General features: G+C 55.3%; 1 protein-coding gene across 4 annotated transcripts in view; it reads left to right on the top strand.

The window, feature by feature from the left end:
- LOC102444659 (proton-coupled amino acid transporter 1) overlaps positions 1 to 19323 on the top strand; it is a 51883-nt gene that overhangs the window by 29992 nt on the left and 2568 nt on the right. For 3 of the 4 annotated variants that reach the window (XM_075900579.1, XM_075900580.1, XM_075900578.1), the window contains 2 exons: positions 875 to 1041; positions 4709 to 4878. In XM_075900579.1, coding sequence (XP_075756694.1) covers positions 875 to 1041; positions 4709 to 4878 — 337 coding nt within the window. Of the gene's footprint in view, positions 1 to 874; positions 1042 to 3532; positions 3655 to 4708; positions 4879 to 19323 lie in introns of all 4 variants that reach the window. The other variant, XM_075900581.1, reaches the window with a different exon arrangement.

Consider the following 19323-nt stretch of genomic DNA (forward strand, 5'->3'; position numbering starts at 1 on the left):
TTCCCCAAGCCCTGCCCCTTCTGGAGGTGGAGCCAGCCTGTGACCACGTGGCAAAATTTATCAAGAGACACACCCCCCCGTGAAAATTATTGACCACCCCTGCTTTATAGTGACAGTGGGAATGGAAACTTACAGGGTTCATGCAGAGGGGTAGAACAAACTGAAGTCTAACTTCACCATCCCAGTATGAACTAGTCCCCCACCATGGGATGAGAGAGTCCCCCTCAGCCCCAGCATTCTCAGCCAGCGGTGCAGGGAGACTGGGTTGGAAAGGGGGATGGTGGTGCTAACCCCTCCCTCCCCAAAGTGGACAGTGGTGACCAACTAATGCAGCCAGCAATAGGAGAAGTCCGGTCCTACGGGATGTAAGAGAACAATGGCCCGTGTCTTTACCTGCACACAGGCGATCACGGCAGGGGTATCGGTGCTGTTACGTTGTGTGAAAAGATGGGCTGACCCCATTAGGATCTGACAGCATGATTCCCGGGAGCCTAGCTATCCCATGCCAGACACAGGAACCATACACTCCACCCTGTGGCCTGCCTTCATCCTCCTGTGGCCATCCCACCTCCTTAGCTCTTCTGCATTGCAGTGGCAGGGCCCGTCTTTGCTGCCACGTGACTCCCTGCCTCATTTCCTTGGGTCTTGTGGCCACGCGGCGGAGGTGGCTAAACAGCCCCAATCAGCTGCGGGTCATGCCTGGTGCTCGCTGCTCCTTAGGGTCTTCTCTGGCCATGGGGCACAGACCCACAGAGTCTTCCTGAGCTAGCCCCATGCAGGAAGAGCCTTGCTTCGAGGTGGTGCGCTATGCTTGCAGCCTGTGGTGGTGAAGGGTAGGGAGACCAGCTCACTTTCTTTTGCTTTCGCCTCCAAGGTGCTGCCCCTGGAAAACAAAATGAAGAATCCCCGGCAGTTCCCTACGATCCTGTATGTGGGAATGGCCCTCGTCACCGTCTTGTACATCAGCCTGGGGGTTCTGGGGTACCTGCGATTCGGAGCCGACATCCAGGCCAGCATTACTCTCAACCTGCCCAATTGCTGGTGAGTCTCCAGTCAATGTTACTTACCCCTTCCTGTCACCCAAGAACTGGGATCGTCCGGTGACATTAATAGGCAGCGGACTTAAAACTAACCTAAGGAAGTAATTCACACAATGCACAGACAACCTGTGGAACTCACTGCCAGGGGATGTTGTGAAGGTCAAAATAGAACTGCTTTTACAAACCCCAGCTAGTTAAGTTCATGGAGGTGGGTCTCATCAATGGCTATTAGCCCAGACAATCAGGGATGTAACCTCATATTCTGGGTGTCCCTAAACTTCTAGCAGGGACTGGATAATGGGCTGGATCAGTCAATAAATTGCCCTGTTCTGTTGATGGCCTCTGAAGCACCTGGCACTGGCTGCTGTCTGAAGAAAGGACACGGAGCTAGATGGACCAGTGTGACTGCTCTTAGGTTCTGTGTGCATGGAGGTTGCATTGCCTTTGCCCTGTCCCACGTTATTAGAGGGATAAATACCAGGGAGGGAGAGGAATTATTTAAGCTTAATACCAATGTGGACACAAGAACAAATGGATATAAGCTGGCTAGTAGGAAGTTTAGACTTGAGATTAGACGAAGGTTTCTAACCATTAGAGGAGTGAGGTTCTGGAACGGCCTTCCACGGGAAGTAGTGGGGGCAAAAGATCTATCTGGTTTCAAGATTAAACTAGATGGGTTTATGAAGGGGATGGTTTGATGAGATAACGTGATCTTGGTAACTAATTGACCATTCGTTATCAGAGGTAAATAGGTCAATGGAGGGATGATAGAAGTTACTATAGAGAACTTTCTTGGTGTCTTGCCCACATGCTCAGGGTTCAGCTGATCGCCATATTTGGGGTCGGGAAGGAATTTTCCTCCAGGGTAGATTGGCAGAGGCCCTGGAGGTTTTTCGCCTTCCTCTGTAGCATGGGGTACAAATCACAGCTGGAGGATTCTCTGCATCTTGGGGTCTTCAAAGTATTTGAAGGCTTCAATATCTGAGAGATAGGTGAGAGGATTATTCTAAGAGGGGTGGGTGAGATTCTGTGGCCTGCACTGTGCAGGGGGTCAGACTAGATGATCATAATGGTCCCTTCTGACCTTAAAGTCTATGAGTCTGCGGTAAGGATGGTAAGAGGCGTGTAACTGACTAATCGTGGAGTCGATACAGTTTTAATTTTGCTGCCTTCATTCCCCTATCTTTGAAACTGAAGTGATAGGGCTGTGAAGTCAGGGGTTTAAAAGCTCTTTGAAGTTAAGTGCCAGCTGTGTTTACTGGATTTGCGTTGTGCGTTTCAGTCCAACACTCTTGGCTTATTCATCAAAGGCAACAAATAGCTACGGGGTGCTTGCAGGAATGGCTTGCGTGTGGCCTTTTGATGGATGTGTGTCAGGAGGCAGCCCAGGCTGCCGGCCGCTGCCTCACGAGTCACCAAATCAGAATTTAATCTAAATAGAAGCTGGTGAATTGTCAGCTGTGGGGGACTGTCTTGTCTAAGATGGCCAGATGTTGAGGCTGTGTCTTATATAGGCGCTTGTTACTATCCCGCTCTCCTGTCAGTGTTTCACAGCTGAGCCTTGTCACCATGAACAGGATTTAAAAAGAAAATTGCTTGGCCCCCAGGAGTCCAAACAAAGGTGCTGCCAAGTGCTCTCATCTAAGCCCTCCAGCTATAGAGCGGCCTTCTTTTTGTAAGACACAGGTTTCAAAGGCCTCTCTGAGGGTATGTCTACACTGCATTCCTCTTTCGAGAGAGACCTGCAAATGCAGGCAAGTGAAATTGCAAATGAAGCCGGATTTGAATGTCCCGTGCTTCATTTGCATAATCGCGGCTGGCTGCTTTTTCAAAATACCCTATTTTGAGATAAACGCTGTTTAGACCCGGTTATTTCGAGAAAAACCCCTTCTTTCAAAAGAACCCTTACTCCTTAAAAAATGAGGTTTAAGAGTTATTTCGAAAGAAGGTTTTTTTTTTCGAAATAACTGCGTCTAAACTGTCCTGGTTGTACAACTCCTAAAAAGTTGGTTCTCTTGCCCGTAGTTCCTTTGACATGGCCCAGCGTGTGGTAACCCCCAGCCATTCTTGGTCTGAGACCAGGGCCGTTCTCAAGTGGAGAAGACAAACTCCTTCCCTTTGTCTCGCTGGCGTGTCTCACTGGAGGAGGGCGCCTGGCGTGACCGCTGCAGACTTGGGCACTGGCGTGTGAGCAAGGGTCCCGACCGGGCCACCCCCCCTACTCAGCGCTGCCATGTGACGAGTCCCTTCCCCCAAACGCTCCGCGCCGAGCTCCAAAAATAGCCTGTTTGGTTTTATTTTAGTAGAGCAGGTGAAAGTGCAGGCGGCGGTGACGTCGGCGTCGCGTTGAACTTCCTAAGCCTGTGCTAATCCTGGCCGTGCAGCCCTTCCCCCGCGCTGCAGGGAAAGACAGGCATCAAAAGCTGTGAAATACTCGTGTCTAAAGCCGATTAAACTGCTTGGAAGGCCCCCTTGATCTTTTTCATTTGAAGGCAGAGTAGACTCGAGCGTGCTGCAGGACGAGGAGAAAAGGAGCGGGGGTTTTTTTTTCTTCCTCCCGCCAAGAACCCAGATTTGGCTAGCGAAGGCAGGGATGAGAGAGCCCAGGGAACAGGTAATGAGAGACCGCTTCCGTAACTGGAGTTCCTTGGCTGGGAGCCGGCGTGGGTGGCGGGTGGTAACTGACGTCAGATCAGCCATTTCCTGGTGAGCGGGTGGCCAGGCGGTAGGGATTAACCTGGCAGGTGGGCCCTGCAGGTGCAGCTGGGGACTGTGGTCAGGCAGCTAACCCAGCCGGGGCTGTGCACAGAGGCCGTTGGGCTCCAGTCAGCAGCAGTGTGGTAGCCAGTGGTGTTCTGTGTGGGGGTGTGCTCACCAGTTCAGGTCCCTGGCCCCTGCCACCCGCCCCGCTGAGGGTATGACACGTCTCCCTGGCTGAGCAGTGGGAGAAGACGGCAGCAGCTTGTTTTCAGCCAGGGGCTGACTGTGCAGCCTGTAGAGCTTCCCCCAAAGCCAAAGGTATTTAGGTGCCCAGACATGCAACGCCACATCTAGTGGGACCTCCCAAACAATGCCAGGCAGTATAGGCACCTGACTCCCATTGTGTTCAATGGCAGGTGCTTTCCTTAGACAGTTTTGCAAATCCCTCCAGGCACCCAGGTGCATCTTAGCACCTACATACCTGTGTCATTGTGGCCCTTGGTACCTTCCTGGTGGTCAGGATGGGTCAGAGCTCTTGAACCACTCGTCGTCGACCGTTCCAGTCCTGTCGGCTGGTAGGGCACCAGCCCACGCTGGGATCGCTCTCCTGGTGGCTGCAGAGCCCTCTGCCAGGGCAAGTGCCTTTCAGCTGTGGGCTGTAGGCAGGGGTGGGGAGCTCTTCTTGGGTTGGGGGCCACTGACCCACAGAAAAATCAGTTGGGGGCCACACAAAAGTGAGAAGAGCCAAAAAAAAAAAAAAACTGATTGAGAAGGAAAAAGACACCAGTGTCTGGGGGGGGGAAGGGGAGGCAGGCAAGTAGATTTTATGCACCCTGCCCCCAGCGGAATGCCTCTTGCGCTGCTTCCCAGGCAGGGGTCGAAGCCCACCTCTTTCCCAGCCGTGGCCGTGGTTTGGCTTTGTCTTCGATCCACCTCGGAGGTTACGGGCGTCCCCTGTTCCCTTGCAGGCTGTACCAGTCTGTCAAGCTGCTCTACTCCATTGGGATCTTCTTCACCTTCGCGCTGCAGTTCTACGTCCCGGCTGAGATCATCCTGCCCGTGGCCATCTCCCAGGTGCCGGAGCGCTGGGCCCTGTGGCTCAACCTGCTTCTCCGGACGTGCCTCGTCTGCGTGACGTGTGAGTAGGCGCCAGCCCCCTTGGGGGCGCTTGGAGGGGCGAGGGGGCGCTCAGGAACTTGAGAAGCCAGGTCAGCGTGTGGCGGGTGCGAGCGAGTGGGGTTTCCCCCTCCCAAATCTCTGTAACCCACCCCAGGGTGGCAGGCAGGGCTGTGCCCCCTCTCAGGTCTTCACCCCCTAACCCCCTCCATGATCTCCAGCTGCGCGTCGTCTCTGCCCTCTTGGCTGTGCTTGGAGACCCTGCAGAATCAATTCCTCTCTCCTGCGTTTTTAAACGCTGACCAGTCTGCGTACAGCGTTGGGACCAGAATTCATGGCAGGGGAGGGAGCGGGGTGGGAACCCTTGGAAAAGCGTCGGCACCTAATCCTAGAATCTCCGGCAGTGCTCACTGGCCACAGGTCTGCATTACCAAACCGCCGGGCAGTCCGGCGCCCCTTGGTACGATGGGGAGGCTCTGCCCAGGCCAGCCCGAGGCCTGGGATCAGTGGCATTGCTGGTTAGGACTTGCCAAGCATCTGTTCCTTCCTTGCCCTGGCTCTAATCAGCGGCTGCCCTGCTTGGCTCTGCGTGAACCCAGGAGCCGTGCGTTGGAGCTCACTGGAAGCTTGCATGGGCCTGGCCCCCGTTGGGTCGCGTATCGGGGAGGCGTTACTGAAGTGCCGGTGATCAGGCCCTGTCAGAAAGCAAAGCATGGGGCAGGCCCCTTGGTGCGCTGAACGCGCAGTCCAGTACCGCCCTGTCTGCAGTGTGCACTGCCTCGTCGGGCTCGTGCGTGCTCCTGACAGCGGCTAGCTGCTCTCCCTGGCTTGTAAGTGGCTCACAAGCCTTCGGAGAGGAAACTTCTTCCGGTGACTAAAGTTGCTGGCGAAGACGGTAGTGGGGGGGCAAGGCAGGGCGTGGGGAGTGTGTCCAATCAGCCAGGCTCGCTTTCAGATAGACCTGACCTGCTTCTCCAGGCCTCTTCCTTTCCCCTCCTGGGGAGTCTGTTTAGAAAGCGAATCTCTGTGGCTGCTGCAGAGAATCTCCACCTCCCTCGTCCCCACCACAGGACCACTCTTAGCCGGCATTTAACGGCAGCGGGCAGGAAGGCAGAAGGGAATCTGGAGATGATGCGTCGGTAGCTTCTATGGCGTGAGCCTCAGCCCTCCTGCCAGCAGCTCATCGGGGGGGGGTTTCCTGGCCCAGAGTTGTGCTGCTGAGGGGGACTGTTCCAGTGTCGTAGGCCAGGAGGGTGACGCCCTGGTGCAGCTTTGCCAGTGGCAATGTTGGCTTTCACCAACCCGACCCCTATGCTTCCACTCCGGGGAAGCGCTCCCCCTTAATCCAGAGTGGATGGGCCATTCCTCTCGTCTGTCCTGGCTCTTTGTCCGACTACCGAGTGGCTGAGCCCAAATCGGTGTGTTAACAGAGCCGGCTAATGGAACGGGCCACCCCCGGAGCAGGGGGAGCAGCTCCTATAAGTCGCCCTCGTGTGGATTAGCCCCAAGAAAAGCCCTCGCCCCAAGGGACTTTGAAGGCTGAGAGATTGGGTGCCGCCGGCAGGTGGTTGGAGTTGGTCTTGCCTGCAAGCTGTGCGGACTTCCCGCGTACCAGGGAGTTGGCTGAGATGAGGAGTGCATCCTCCATCGGGCAGGGGCTGGTCTGGGTCTGTCGCTGTCCCTGGCTACCCGGGAACAGCAGCCGGCGATGCTGCGTTCCACGTCTGGCTGGCGAGAAGACTGCGCTCCTGGCCCTCCCGTGCAGCCTTCGCCAGGGCAATCGGTTGTCTCGTCTCTGTGTTGTCGCCGCATGGCACTTTGAGCCCCCAGGCAGTAGCCAGCCTCCTAGGACAGCCCAAAGGCTTGTACTGATACTACCCACCCCATCCCGCATCCTCTTCAACATCTTGGCCCTCCTTTCAGGGCGCCGGGCACCTCGGGGCTACAAGGCAGCCGAGATGCGGCGTCTGGTGGGACCCAGAGCCAGCGGTGAATGGAGGAGCTCTTGGTGGCAGGCCTTTGCCTAAGGGGCGCTTTGCCAGAGGCTTGGTGCTTGTCAGCGGACAAAGCAGGTCGTGTGTCTGTGGGCGGGTCTCCTCTGGAAGAGTGCAAGCAGCCAACTAGCCTTCCCAGTCAGGGGTACAGAACCGCGGCTGCTCTCGTGCTGGCCTCTGCTGTCCCCTTCGATACCACGGCAGCGAGCATTAATTCACCGGTTCCGCAGCAGGCTAAGGCCGTGGGCAGCCAGCAGTTCTCACCAGGCTGGGTGTGTAAGGGGGCCAGTGTGGACGGGCTCAAACTGCGTTAGTGAATTCAGTGAGAATCGCTGTGTAGCGGGTCCCTGGGTGGGCAGATGCCAGAGCTTTCCTCTGAACCCTTCTCTTCGGACCTCGCAAGCCAGAAGACGCGGAGGGGGCGGGGGTGGGGGACCATGGCTGCCACCTCCTTTCCAAACCACTTACGGCCAGTGAGTCCTACAGGGAAATCACGAATTGAGTTCAGCTTGTTTTCCTGCATCCTGTTTGTCCCAACAGCAGTATCTGCTGCTAGAAGCCGACTTCCCCACCCCAACAGGCTGGGGGGGGGTTTGACTCTGGCTTTGGCTGGTTCAGCCAGGTTGATAACCCCCGACCCCCCGTCCAAAAAACCATCTTTACATGCACACACCCTACTGCTCCGCTTGCTGCTTTTCAGAGCAGAAGAAGTGGGTGGTCCCCACCAGAGCTCATGCCACCATCCACTTGTCTTGTCAGTCTCTAAGGTGCTGCAGGACTTTTCGTTTAAGTTTTTCCAGTTAGACTAACACGGCTCCCCCTCTGAAACCTGAGAGGCAAGAGGAGTTTCCATCCGACATTTTATCTCCTCCCACCCCACTCCTTAGATCTACTGTCCAACGGCGTAATAAGCAGGGCTCGACAAACCGCTGTTTCTCCTCGCCCGATTTCAGCCGCTCGCTCTGTGTGCCCAATTCACCGGCGCTGCACGCCTGCGCAGTGCTGGTCTGGTGCGCGCGGGGCTGGCGAGTAGCTCTCGCTGCAGTTTGTCGAGCCCTGGTAATAAGCATGGACTTTTTAATTCTTTACTGCAGGGGTAGCCAACCCATGTGGCTCTTCAAAGAAAAAATTATAGCTCCCGTACCCACGGCTCTGAAAAGGGGCATTGCATTTCGGTTTGAAAGAGACCGAGTCAGAGTTGCTGTGTCCCGTGCAGACTTCAAAATGGCTGCCTTAAAAGGGCAATGCCTGCTTTGCTCTTAAAACGGCAGTGGCCAGGCTTGGGGTTTTTTTCCTCCCCCTCCCCCCCCAACAACTTTTTTCCCTTAGCTCTTTGTGCTGTATCCACCACTATTTTGGCTCCTCGTCTGTAATGGATTGGCCACCCTTGCTCTACTGACTTATTCGTTCCTCCCTGAGTTTGAAAATAGGAATTAGAAGGAGAGCAAGGCAGTGTGATGCTCATCTTCTCTGCTCTCCTCTGGACGCAGGGCAGTACCGGAAAGATCATACTTACCCTCTGAAGAACAGTCCTAAATAAGAGGACAAGAAGTTACCAGCATTTGGAGGGCTAGCATGGGCTAGTGTAGATGAAATAGGGCATGCGGTCTCCTTACTACAGGAGACTGTGCTACAACAGAGCATTCCGAGAGCCCTCGGGAGCACTTCAAAACCTTCACTGCTCTCCCGGTGCAGCCTGTCTGGGTCTAAGAGATTCCAAGAGCCAGAGCCGACTGCTTCAAGCAGCTACGTAGACTAGCTGGAGTGAATCCAGAGCTGGAACTGAGCGGCTCTGACAAGGCTGGGAAAGAACAACGGGTTAAAGCAGATGGGTTTTGGCAGGCGGTCCCACAGAGGGCGGATTAACCATCGCCACAGAGGTGCTAAGGGGGCGGTCAGGGGCGCGGACCCCTGACGGGTTTGTGCATTGGGAGGGGTGTGAGTGTAAGAGCGCAGGCTCTAAGGGGATCAGGGCAATTAAGCGGTTTGCATGAATATTAATTGGAATGTGCTAATGGCCTTGGCACAAGCCTGCGTCACAGCCTCGGTGCCCAAAGTGAGGGTGCTGTTTGGGTTTTTTTTAGCTTGGCACTTCAGAACCTACCCAGCTGGAAGCCCTTTGCATGAATATCTGTGGGAAAACTCCACAGTCGTCCCCTGAGGCGGCAGAGCAGCAGCTGGCGGTTTTAGGTTTGCTGCTTGTTTTAATCTCGTTTGCTTTGAGCCGCCAGGATCCAAGGAGCGGTAGGGGCCTTGCGATGGCTCATTTAGCAGCCTGTTCCTCCGCTTGTCCTGTGCGTGGTGTCTGTAGGGCTGTGCCTTTGGAAGCTGGGGTGGGGGCAGCAAAGGGGGAGGAAGAGGTGAGAGGAAAATGAGGTGCAAAAACAGGAGGTCTGGCTCTTGTTACCCCTCAGCACCCTCCCTCCTATCCTTAAGTTCATACCCTTAGCCTGAGCCAGAACTCAGCAAGCACCAGACTTGGCTTAAGCAATGGGACAAGGCAGCCCCTTCAAACTGCAGCATTGGAGTTGGTGACTTCCATGAAGATCTGAAACCTCTTTCCTTATGGTGCTTTGGGTGTGATCCAGGCTTCCTTTGCTCCCTCGCCTGATGGCCGATGGACTCTGGAGGTAGCTTGTGGTGCTGGTGAGGTCTCTGCTTGTACATAGCTGCCTGTAGCGCAATATGGCCAATGCGGTGTTTGGGCCACCGGCTGAGCCTGCTTCTGAGGCCTGGGAGCCAGAGACCCGAGTTCTAATCTTGCCTTTGATGCTAACCAACTCTCCTGACAAGCTGATTTGCCTTGAGGTGTAAGGACTGCGCAAATTGAGAGGTTGCTTCGGCCGTGTAGCTATGATTCCTGTTCAGTTCAGTGGGAGTTGTACCCTGTGAGGGCAGAGTCAGGCTCCAATGGGGTCTACAACCAGAAACATTCAGGCTCCGAGGGTTTTCTCTTTAGCCCCCTGCCATTATTATTTGGGTGCAAAACTGTCAGAGGGAAAACAAGATTCCTCCTTTTTCCATTGCTCAGTTGTAGGCCCATCAGGGCTTGAGACTCAGCTTGTTACCCAAGTCAGGGTGTGTGATCTGCGACTTGATGGTCCGGGCACACAATTGCTTAGATTAAAAGCCAGTTCTTGCATGCTCCCTGTGGGTGGGCAGTCTCTCTTGGAAAAGCAGATCTGGTGATGACGTAAGAGAGAGAATTCCAAAAGTGCCCTCAGCTGCGGAGATCTCTTCATAAAGAGCCTTCCATACCCTGCAGCTGTCTCTCCCAGCTATTGCTTTTTACCCATTATGGCCACAGGAGAGAAGAGGAGAGGGGCCATTGTGATCCTGGCAGGGTTATTACATTGGGCCCTCTCTGCTTAGTGCCACTTCTGTGTTTGCAGACTGCTCCTTGTGCTACTCCAGCGAGCATCATGATCAGCGATGGGCAAGCTAGCCTAGGGAGCAGGACACGAGTGGCCTCCATCTCCGGAGCCACAAGCCTGTTGTAACCAAGACGCTGTCCCGGGATAGGGTAGTTGTGCTCACTGCGCTTGCGTGCCTACAATTTGCGGGGGGCCCCGACTGAACCGTAGCAGTGCTGGGATTGGATGCAGAGGGAGCGCATGGCACTCAGCGTTGTGTGCAGCCAGCATGCACCTCCCTTCCTTTACCTGCGTGTCACTGCAGTAACAGTCGGAAAACCCTACGTGGGCGGAAACCAGCGGAATCTGGCACCCCTGCAGGTGGGCAGCGATCACCACCCTGTCTCGTGGGCCACACGGAGAACCCCAATGGGCCGCAGGTGCCTGCCAGTCATCCCGATCTGTCTTGTGCCAGCAGCAACTTATTTGCAGAGGGTAATTGACTAGCTTTAGATGAGCAGGTCCCACTAAAGTTCAATGCACCGATATTTCTCTAGCGCAAACCACTGAACTCCAGGCAAACGGAGCAGGGGCAGGAATACTGGAAAAGTTCCAGGAATGCCACAAGGTCATAAATTGCTCCAAGGCGCCCCCCCTGTTGGCGCTAGAGGATGCTGCATTATGAGCTCGGAGAAGGAATCGCTCACTCCAGCGCTAGTAGAGTGAGCTGCTTGCTGGCTTGGCTGTGATAATGTCTCCTATTCTCTGTGCTTTTTGCTCAGTGACCGTGCAGTCCCCTTTGCTAGCTGCAGCATGCCTTCTCGGGGGCTGGCTCCTGCTACCTGGCTTGCAAAAGACCTGTCGTCTCATTGAGGAAAGCCCTGTATTGGCCAGAACTCCGGTGCGTACTCTAGCACCAGGCGGAGTGGGTTGCGGTTACTTGCTTCGCCCACGAGAGCTGTAGTCCTCTGTGCCTCGGATCAGTCTGAGACCACGTTCGGCTCCCGAGCGCCTGACCTTCCCAGGGAGACTTGCAGCAGGACAGGGGAGGTCAGACTGGACACCAAGCCTTGGTCTAAACTACAAACGTATGTTGGTGTAATTGCATGGCTCGGGCGTGTGGAAAATCCCCTGCCCCGGGATGCGCTTGTACCGACCGAATTCCTGGTGCAGACGGTGCGGTGTCGCCAGGAGGGCTTCTCCTGCCAAACTAGGGTACTTAGTGCGGTTCACCCCAATCCCAGACACCTGCCCCTTTTGCGGCGTGAGGGAGAACCTGGCGCACGCCTACCTTGAATGCGCCAGGTTGCAGCCCCTATTCCGGCTCCTCCAGAACCTCTTATTGAGGTTCTGGCTGCACTTTTCCCCTCACCTTTTTATTTACGCACACCCAATCCGTGGCCCCACAAAGTCGCGAGACCTCCTCGTCAACCTCCTCCTGGCCTTAGCGAAAGCTGCCATCTATAATAGCAGGAGGAGGAGGTTAGACGAGGGGGTTCTCTGCGACTGTGGGGCCTATTTCCGCTCTTCCCTCGTGTCACGAATCCGGGCAGAGTTCCTCTGGGCGGCGTCCACTGGCTCCATCGACAGCTTTGAGGAGCAGTGGGCGCTGTCCGGGGTTCTCTGCTCGGTGTCCCCATCCGGCTCCCTTATTTTGAACCTCTAGCCCGCACTTCTTGATCCTTTAGTCATTATTTGTCCCAAGCAATCAGTTGGACATGGGTCCAGTGTCCCTCCCATAAGGCTGGGGAGGGGCAAAGCCCGCCCACCATCCCATGATTTCAAATAGGCCTCCTCTGCAGCAGCTCCCTGGCCTCCCTAGTCTTTACAATCTGAGCAACTTGCATTACTACTTTTGAGATGTAGATTTAATTGCATTAAGTGGAAATGCATTTTCCCTGAATAGATGTCTATAGTTATGATGTGGCTTAATAAACCATCTTGTATGAATAAAAAAAAACCAAAAAAAACTAGGGATGTAAATCCTTAGTCAGTTAAACGTATGTTTAACTGGTTCACTAATTAAAGGGGTGAACAAGGAGGCCTGCCCTACTGCGGACCAGCTGCTCTGCCTAGAATGGAGCAATCCCCTGCCCGCAGCAGATGAGGGGGGAGGGGGTTGCTCCAGCCCCCACCATAACCATTAAGCATCACCCATTAAGGGTGAAGTTCCCCAGTTAACGTCCTTATGCCAAACACAGCTACTGCCTCTGTGGGGGGTGGAGTATTTACACTGGCAGGCGAAACTCTCCCATTGGCGTGGGTAGCAGCTCCACTACGCACCGCAGCAGCTCAGCGTGGTAAGGGTCGACAAACCTGAAGGCTACTTTCCCCTCCCCTTTTTCCATATGCACCCCGGATATAGGCAGGAGCAGCCACCAGATTTGTGTGCTCCCGGGGTCACGGTCCCACTAGCGAGGGCTGACATGTGCTCTGCACCCTGTTGGCCTCTCACTGCCGTGGCCTTCCTAGGAGACGAACTGCCGCGCACGTGTGCAAAGCCATGGATGGTGTGAGCGCCGCACGGGGACAAGTCGGTCTGAACTCGGGAGCTGCTGCCTGTGCGGTGACACTGGGTGTTCCATTCCAGCAGACCTCCCTAGAGAACAGATTTCTGAGCTAAGCTCTCTGCCCTTCCATCCTCCATGGCCAGTCTGAAGCTAACCCGTCAGGCTTGCCATGCCGTGGCAGTAGATGGCTCCTGCTTCCAAGGCCCGGAGCTTGCAGCATCATTGGAAAACTGTCAGAGGAGTGGACTGACGCGAGCTGCTTACAGCAGAGGGTCTGTACTTTGCTTTTTAGTGTCACAGGGCAGCTTAGCAACCGAACCCAGTGTAAACCCCAAGTCTGGGCGGCTGCAGCCTCTTTCCCGCTCACACACGTGGGTGGGACGAGGTGTTGGCCCCTTCCGAGCCAGTGGCTGTCAGAGTTGAATTGATGTCTCGTCAGAGGTGCAAGGTGGCTGCGTTTCCTGGCTGCCCCAGTCCTGCTGCTGTATTGGCAGAATGACCCCTGGACTGAAAACCTGGGTGTCGGGGGCTGGGATGCAGGCTGAAAAGAGCCACGTTTCCTTCCAAGCATGTTGCTTGTTCCGTTGCACAAGAGATCTCTTTTCTGGTGACCCATATTTAAACAAACAAGCCCTGAATGTAAAAATGCAATGTTTAACGACCTTCAATTTTGTGCTTTCTGTATCTTGGCCTCAGAGGAATTGGAGCTTCCCTGACCCTCTATAACTGTGTAGCAGACAGACGGTATATTTTTGACAGGCCATGTTTTCAAAGCAATCAACCAATTTCCTTTTCTCAGTGGTCATGGTGATTGCTCTTTGAAATGCCCTACTTTCACTGCGGAGAATCTTTTGTTCTGCAGAATCCAGTTTTCTTTCTTTCTTAGGATTTTCTGTAACTGAAAAGCCTTAATAATACCATTGCGCACCAGAGATGAAGGGGGTTGGAGAACTCCCCACTTCATCGTTTCCTCTCCTAGTAAGTTGGCTCTCTGGGGCTTTGACCTTTACAGCCTTTTTTAAAATTAATTACTTTATTTTATTGAACTTCTGTCTATGGTGCTTATCAGCCCCACTACTGTAGTGTTGGAGTTTTTAATGCATTAATCTTTAGGACAGTCCCATGAGATAGGGAAGTGGTATTCTCTAAATCCTGCTAGAGACTCTAACGACTCACTGTGACCTTGGGAAAGTCACTTAATGTCCCTTTGCTTCCATGAATGGGGACAATCACATTTAGCAGGGATGTTGAGGCTGATGGCTGTTTATCAATGGAAAGTGCTTTGAGACTGCTCTTGGCTACAGCCTTTCAGCCAGCTAAGTATAATTATTAGCACGCTCTTCCTACCCGTTGCTTTACTGGTGTGTCACTAGAGTGCCATGGAAGTGAAAGTTGCCACGTGGAGGCAATACACAAGAGCAAGTAGGCCCAGGACCGGTCAATGGGATTGCCGAGAATATTCCGTCTGGCAGTGCTAGTTCTCCAGTGTGACGGAGTAACTCTGCTAATCAAACCGCCATTGCACACTGGTTCAGCAAGCCAGGTTCCCGACAGGATGTTACTTATGATGTGGGACTAGAACTTAAGGATCTGGTTAGCTGTCCACTCTGACGTGTTCATCTGCTGCTCTTGTGGTTATTTCCCCTATTCTCAGCAATGTCCCTCCATCCTGCTCTTCCTCATGAGCTGTAAACCCTGCAGATCTAATTAGATCCCTTTTTATATATATAAATAACCTCATCCATATGTCCCCAGGTTAAGTGCCGTCCTTGGCAAAAAGGCTGGGTTTCTTGGTGCTGGGCCTTTGAATTCAGGACAAGTATTAGGAAACAGCTGATTCTCCAGAGCCACCAAGTCCTGTTCAGTAATTTGCTGTGGCTAATTAGCAATTGAGATTTCAAGTACCTTTTCCGGCTGTTCTTACAGCGCGATTGCTTCGAAGGGCCTATACGTTCGTTCTTTTTTCAGTCCGGCACCAGCGGCTTTTTTGCAGTCGTCTAAATTCAGATTCATGTAACCGCTGGGCAATTTTCCTTTCATCAGCCTGCAAAATGCAAACCTAGGGCTCGGAATAGCCGAGTCTCGCTGCCTGCCCTGGGCTGGGGAAGGAAGCAGAGTCTTTTCCTGAGGCTGTTTTGCCTAAGCAGCCCCTTCTAGTTCAGCAGCCTCCCAAAAGACAAGTTGTATTTGTACGTGTTTGTTCAGAGCTGTGTTAATCCATTTAAGTAGACCCCAGCGGCATGGGAAAGAGGCATGAGAAATTTCCTTGTGCTCTCACGTCCGAGGGCTGGCCCAGAAGAACTCCTCTTTGGCCGATCACCTTTGCGTTCATGAATTTACCGGCAGACGCCAACAGTTGCCCCAGAACGGTTTCTTCTCCCTAACTTGCTCCCTTTCAGCTGGGCATGGAAAATAATCCTCCCTGTTATAAGTGGTCATTGAGTCTCGGTGCAGAGGCACTGCTAGCTGTCCTGTGTCCATCCTGTGGATCAGTGGGCTTCCCCTCTGCGTTGCGCGGTCAATCCACTACCGCTCCCAGCTACTCTACAGAGAGGAGAGAAATGGGGAGTCGTGAAATGAGCGTTCACTTGTCATGTAGGCGGTGATAGTGGTTGCTCTTGCCTGCCTCTTGCCTGAGCCTTGTTGGCAACGTGACTGGCCCACAGTAATCTTAAAGGCAGTCTACCTAGGTAGTCGTCATTCTTAGGGCAGGACTATGCTCCTGCTTATGTCGATCTAACTTGTCACTCAGGGATGGATGCAAGTTACAGTGACACCACACCAGTGATATGTCAGCGGGAGGTGGTCTCCTCTTGGCACAGAGCAGGGGTGAGCAATAATTTTTGGTGAGACGGCCACTCCAAGATTTTGGGAAGTGGTCAAGGGCTGCACTTCTCTGTGGAGGAGGTGTGGGGTCTAGGATGGAGGCTGGGTGCAGAAGGGCGCACGGGGGAAAGGACTGGGGTGCAGGAGACTGTATGAGGTCTTGAGGGTATTTGGGTGAAGGAGGGGATTGTGACCTGGGGCAGGGGTTTGGGGTGTAGGGGCAGGGAGGGGGTGTGGGTGTAGGAGAGGATTCTGGTCTGGGGGAGGGGTGTAGGAGGAGGTTCAGGGTCTGGGAGGGAGTTGTCACCTGGGGCAGTGGGGTACAGAGAGTTTGGATGGTGACCTGGGGTAGGTGGTTGGGGTGCCAGAGGGCAAGGACAGGGCTTACCCAAGTGTCTCCCGTCCAGCAGCCCTGCAGCACTCCCAAGGCAGGCTGGGCTCCCTACCTGCTGCAGCCCCAGATGCTTAAAACTGCAGGCTACTCCCTCCATGTGGCTTTCAGCTCTGGGAGAGGTTTGCGCCGCGCCTGTCCTCCAGGCCAATCTCTCTGCTCCCATTGGCTGGTGGTTGCTGGTCAACAGGAGCTGAGAGACTGGCTGGGGTCAATTCCTATTGGCAGGTTGTTTCTGGGCAATAGGAGATAAGGATTCGGCTGGGGACGGGGAGATCGCATGGAGCAGCCATGTGCTTAAAACAGTGCTGCTGCATGCCGAAGGGTCCTGGCGGGGGGGGTCTGTGGACGGGATTCGGCCCGCAAGAGGTATCTTGCCCACCCCGGCATAGAGCATCTCCACCTGATGGCACAGCTGTGCTGATGTAGTGCTCCTAAGGCTGTGTCTACACCCGTGGTCCCCAACACGGCGCCCGCGGGGGCACTTGCATGCGCCCACCAGGTGCTCGGGGCTGGCCTGGCCCCGGGCACATGGCGCGGCGCTTGCGGGGAGCGTCGGCCCCGGGCGCGCGGCGCCTGCAGGAGGGAGGGGGAAGCACCGGCCCCGGGCGCGCGGCGCCTGCAGGGGGGAGGGGGAAGCACCGGCCCCGGGCGCGCGGCGCTTGCAGGGGGAAGGGGGAAGCGCCGGCCCCGCGCGCGCGGTGCTTGCGGGGTGCTTGCGGGTGGGGGGGGGGCCGGTCCCCCGGGTGCGTGGCTATGGGGGGGGCCACCCCCGGGTAAGCGGCTATGGGGGGGGCACCCCCGGGCGCGCAAGTGTCCCTGTCCCCTGGCGCCCGGCGAGCGAACGGCCACGCCCCCTGGCGCCCGACAACCTCAAAAGGTTGGGGACCACTGGTCTACACTGTGGGCCTTACAGCGGCAGGGCTGTACTCCGGCAGTGGCGCCCACTGGAAGGTCTCCTGTGTAAGGCCCTTTATCCCAGCAGCGTCATTGTACCATGCCCAGGAGAGCCTCTCCTGCTGATCTAGTGCTGGCCACACCGGCACTTTTGTCAATGAAATTAGTCAGTTGGGTTTATTTCACCCCTCGACTGACAAGTGCAAGTGTAGGCACAACCGTGGTGTAAACGAGCCCTGAGCGTTCGCAAGTCTTGCCAGCTGCCAGCTTTCAAGAGACTCGCTCTGTATCCTGCTGGAAATCCTAGTGAGTTTTATTCCTTGAAGTCCCTTTTATGGGCAGGCAGGCCCTTGGGGTGAGGAGAATGAGTGAGCAGCTTCAGCTAATGGGCAGGCAAATGCGTCTGAATGCTGGCGACTAGAGCCCCTTCCATGCAGTTCGCCACCATGCAAATCTGTTCTAATTGGCTCACGTAATCCATCGTATTGAGAAGCTAAAAAGACGGCGCAGTCTACCTCTCGTGACTTGCAAGCTGCCCCAAGCGTCTCTGGCTGTTTCCACAAAATAATTCCTCCTGCGTTGGTCTGAACGGCGAGCTTATTAAAAATGCAGGCGAGCTTGCACCAGTCGCTTGAGCAGAGCATTGGTCACTATTCAAAGCTGGGATACGGCCCTTGAGAATTGCTGGGCCCTGGGCCGTTTCCCCCCCGCCAGTCGGTGGGCTCGGTGAAAAGAACGAGTGCACCAGTACCTCAGCTGCAGAAAGGAAGTGGCTCTTTCCGCCCACGGCCTCAGCTCAGTTCTGCTGCGGTCTGAGACGCCCTTCACTAGAGATTGCAATGCTGCTTTTCCTCGCCCCTTTTTGGGGGGCTTTTTCCCGTTTGATCTCGGCAAGAACGCACATCCCCACCCAGGCCCTGTTGCAGGATGGCAGCGCGGCCTGAAGTGAGCTGTGGGTGACGTTCCCTCCCCTGCCGTGCGGGAAGAAGCTGATGAGAAATGTCCTCCCGCTCTGTTGAATAAGTCGCCACGGGGGAGAGGGTGGGATCAAAAGGAGCGACCCAGTTGGGGGGAGTTTGCCTGGGCTCCGTGGGAATGTCACGGCAGCGCAGGGGTGTGGCCCCCAAGTCCCCTGTGCGGGTGAAAGCCCTGGTTGGTGGTTCAGCTGGACTGGATTCAGCAGCTCCCACCCACTTGCATCCATCCTACTCCCTTTGCTGGCACGGTCCTTGGGAGCCCCTGGGATCTCCCTCGCCTTGTACTTGGAGCAGAATCACAGCTGTCATGGGATCTTCTTTTCCTTCCTTCGAATGACTCGCTCTCCTCTTTGCGCCCCAGAGATCCGCCAGCCGAGAGGAAGCCAGTTCTGGCTGCCCAGAAAGGTCGAAGGGGTCTTCAAACCCTCCATATCGATCTGTGGTCACTGCCCCACTTGGGCCTTTCCTTGTGTTTCCCTTAGAACAATGGTGCTATTTAATGTTTCATTCCAGACACCCCCCGACTGGCCTCTCCTCTCCCCCCCCATCTTAATCATCCTCAGACACATGCTGCAAAGTGCTGGATGTTCTCCCCTATCGCCGGAGGGCTTGGCTGCTGGGGGGTGAGCTGCCCATTCCTCCCGCTGACTTCTCCTCGTTGCTTCTCGCCTCAGCTTGCTCCGAACCTGCTGCCGGCAGCTGCGGCGCCTCAGCGCTGCCCTGTGCGGGGCTGAACCTCCCCGGGGGAGACGGCTGACTGATCCCACCGCACGGATGGGGCAGCTGCCGTGTGGTTGTCTTGGCCGCGCTGTGGCGCTTTGTTCCGTGCGACGTCTCTCTCGGGGAGCGCCGAAGGCTGTATGACCCACGCCCAGGGCCGAGCAGCCAGGCGCTGTGTGCACCGCCAGCCCTGCGTGGCTCGTTTCTGTGCCGTCGTGTTGGGGAGAGAGGGTGACCGGAGGGGTCCTCACTTCCCTCCACCAGGATCCTTCTAGTTTGACTACGGTCCTCCAAGCCTTCCATCACCGCGACCGCCTCTTCTCCTTTGGGGCGCTGCAGGCTCTGAGTCGGAGCATCACTGTGAGAACGTCCCTTCCCCTTGGCCCATCTGCCCCATGACAGCTGGCTTGTTCCACCGTTTTCTAGCAGCAGTTCGGTAACTTGATCTCCTGCACGCTCCAAATCGCTCCCTCGTACCCCCAGACTTTACGGCAGGGTGGGCAATCATTTTAGACGCGGGGGGAGGGGCTCTTCACTAATTTTTGAAGTGGCCCTGTGCTGCCCTGGAAGGGGCGGGGCCATTGGCAGAAGGGGCGGGGCCATTGGCAGAAGGGGCGGGGCCAGGACACCTCCGTGCTCCCTCTCCCACAGACCCTGATTGGCCTGATTGCGCAATGCCGCTACGCTGATTATTTTCAGGAATAGCAGCATTGCGCAAGAGGGTTTTTGTTGCGCAAGAAGGGGCCGTGTAGACAGCTCCTTCTGGCGCAAGCGCCTCTTCTGCAAAAATGGCGGCTCA

This window comes from Pelodiscus sinensis, chromosome 17, assembly GCF_049634645.1.
Source record: "Pelodiscus sinensis isolate JC-2024 chromosome 17, ASM4963464v1, whole genome shotgun sequence".
Taxonomy (NCBI): domain Eukaryota; kingdom Metazoa; phylum Chordata; order Testudines; family Trionychidae; genus Pelodiscus; species Pelodiscus sinensis.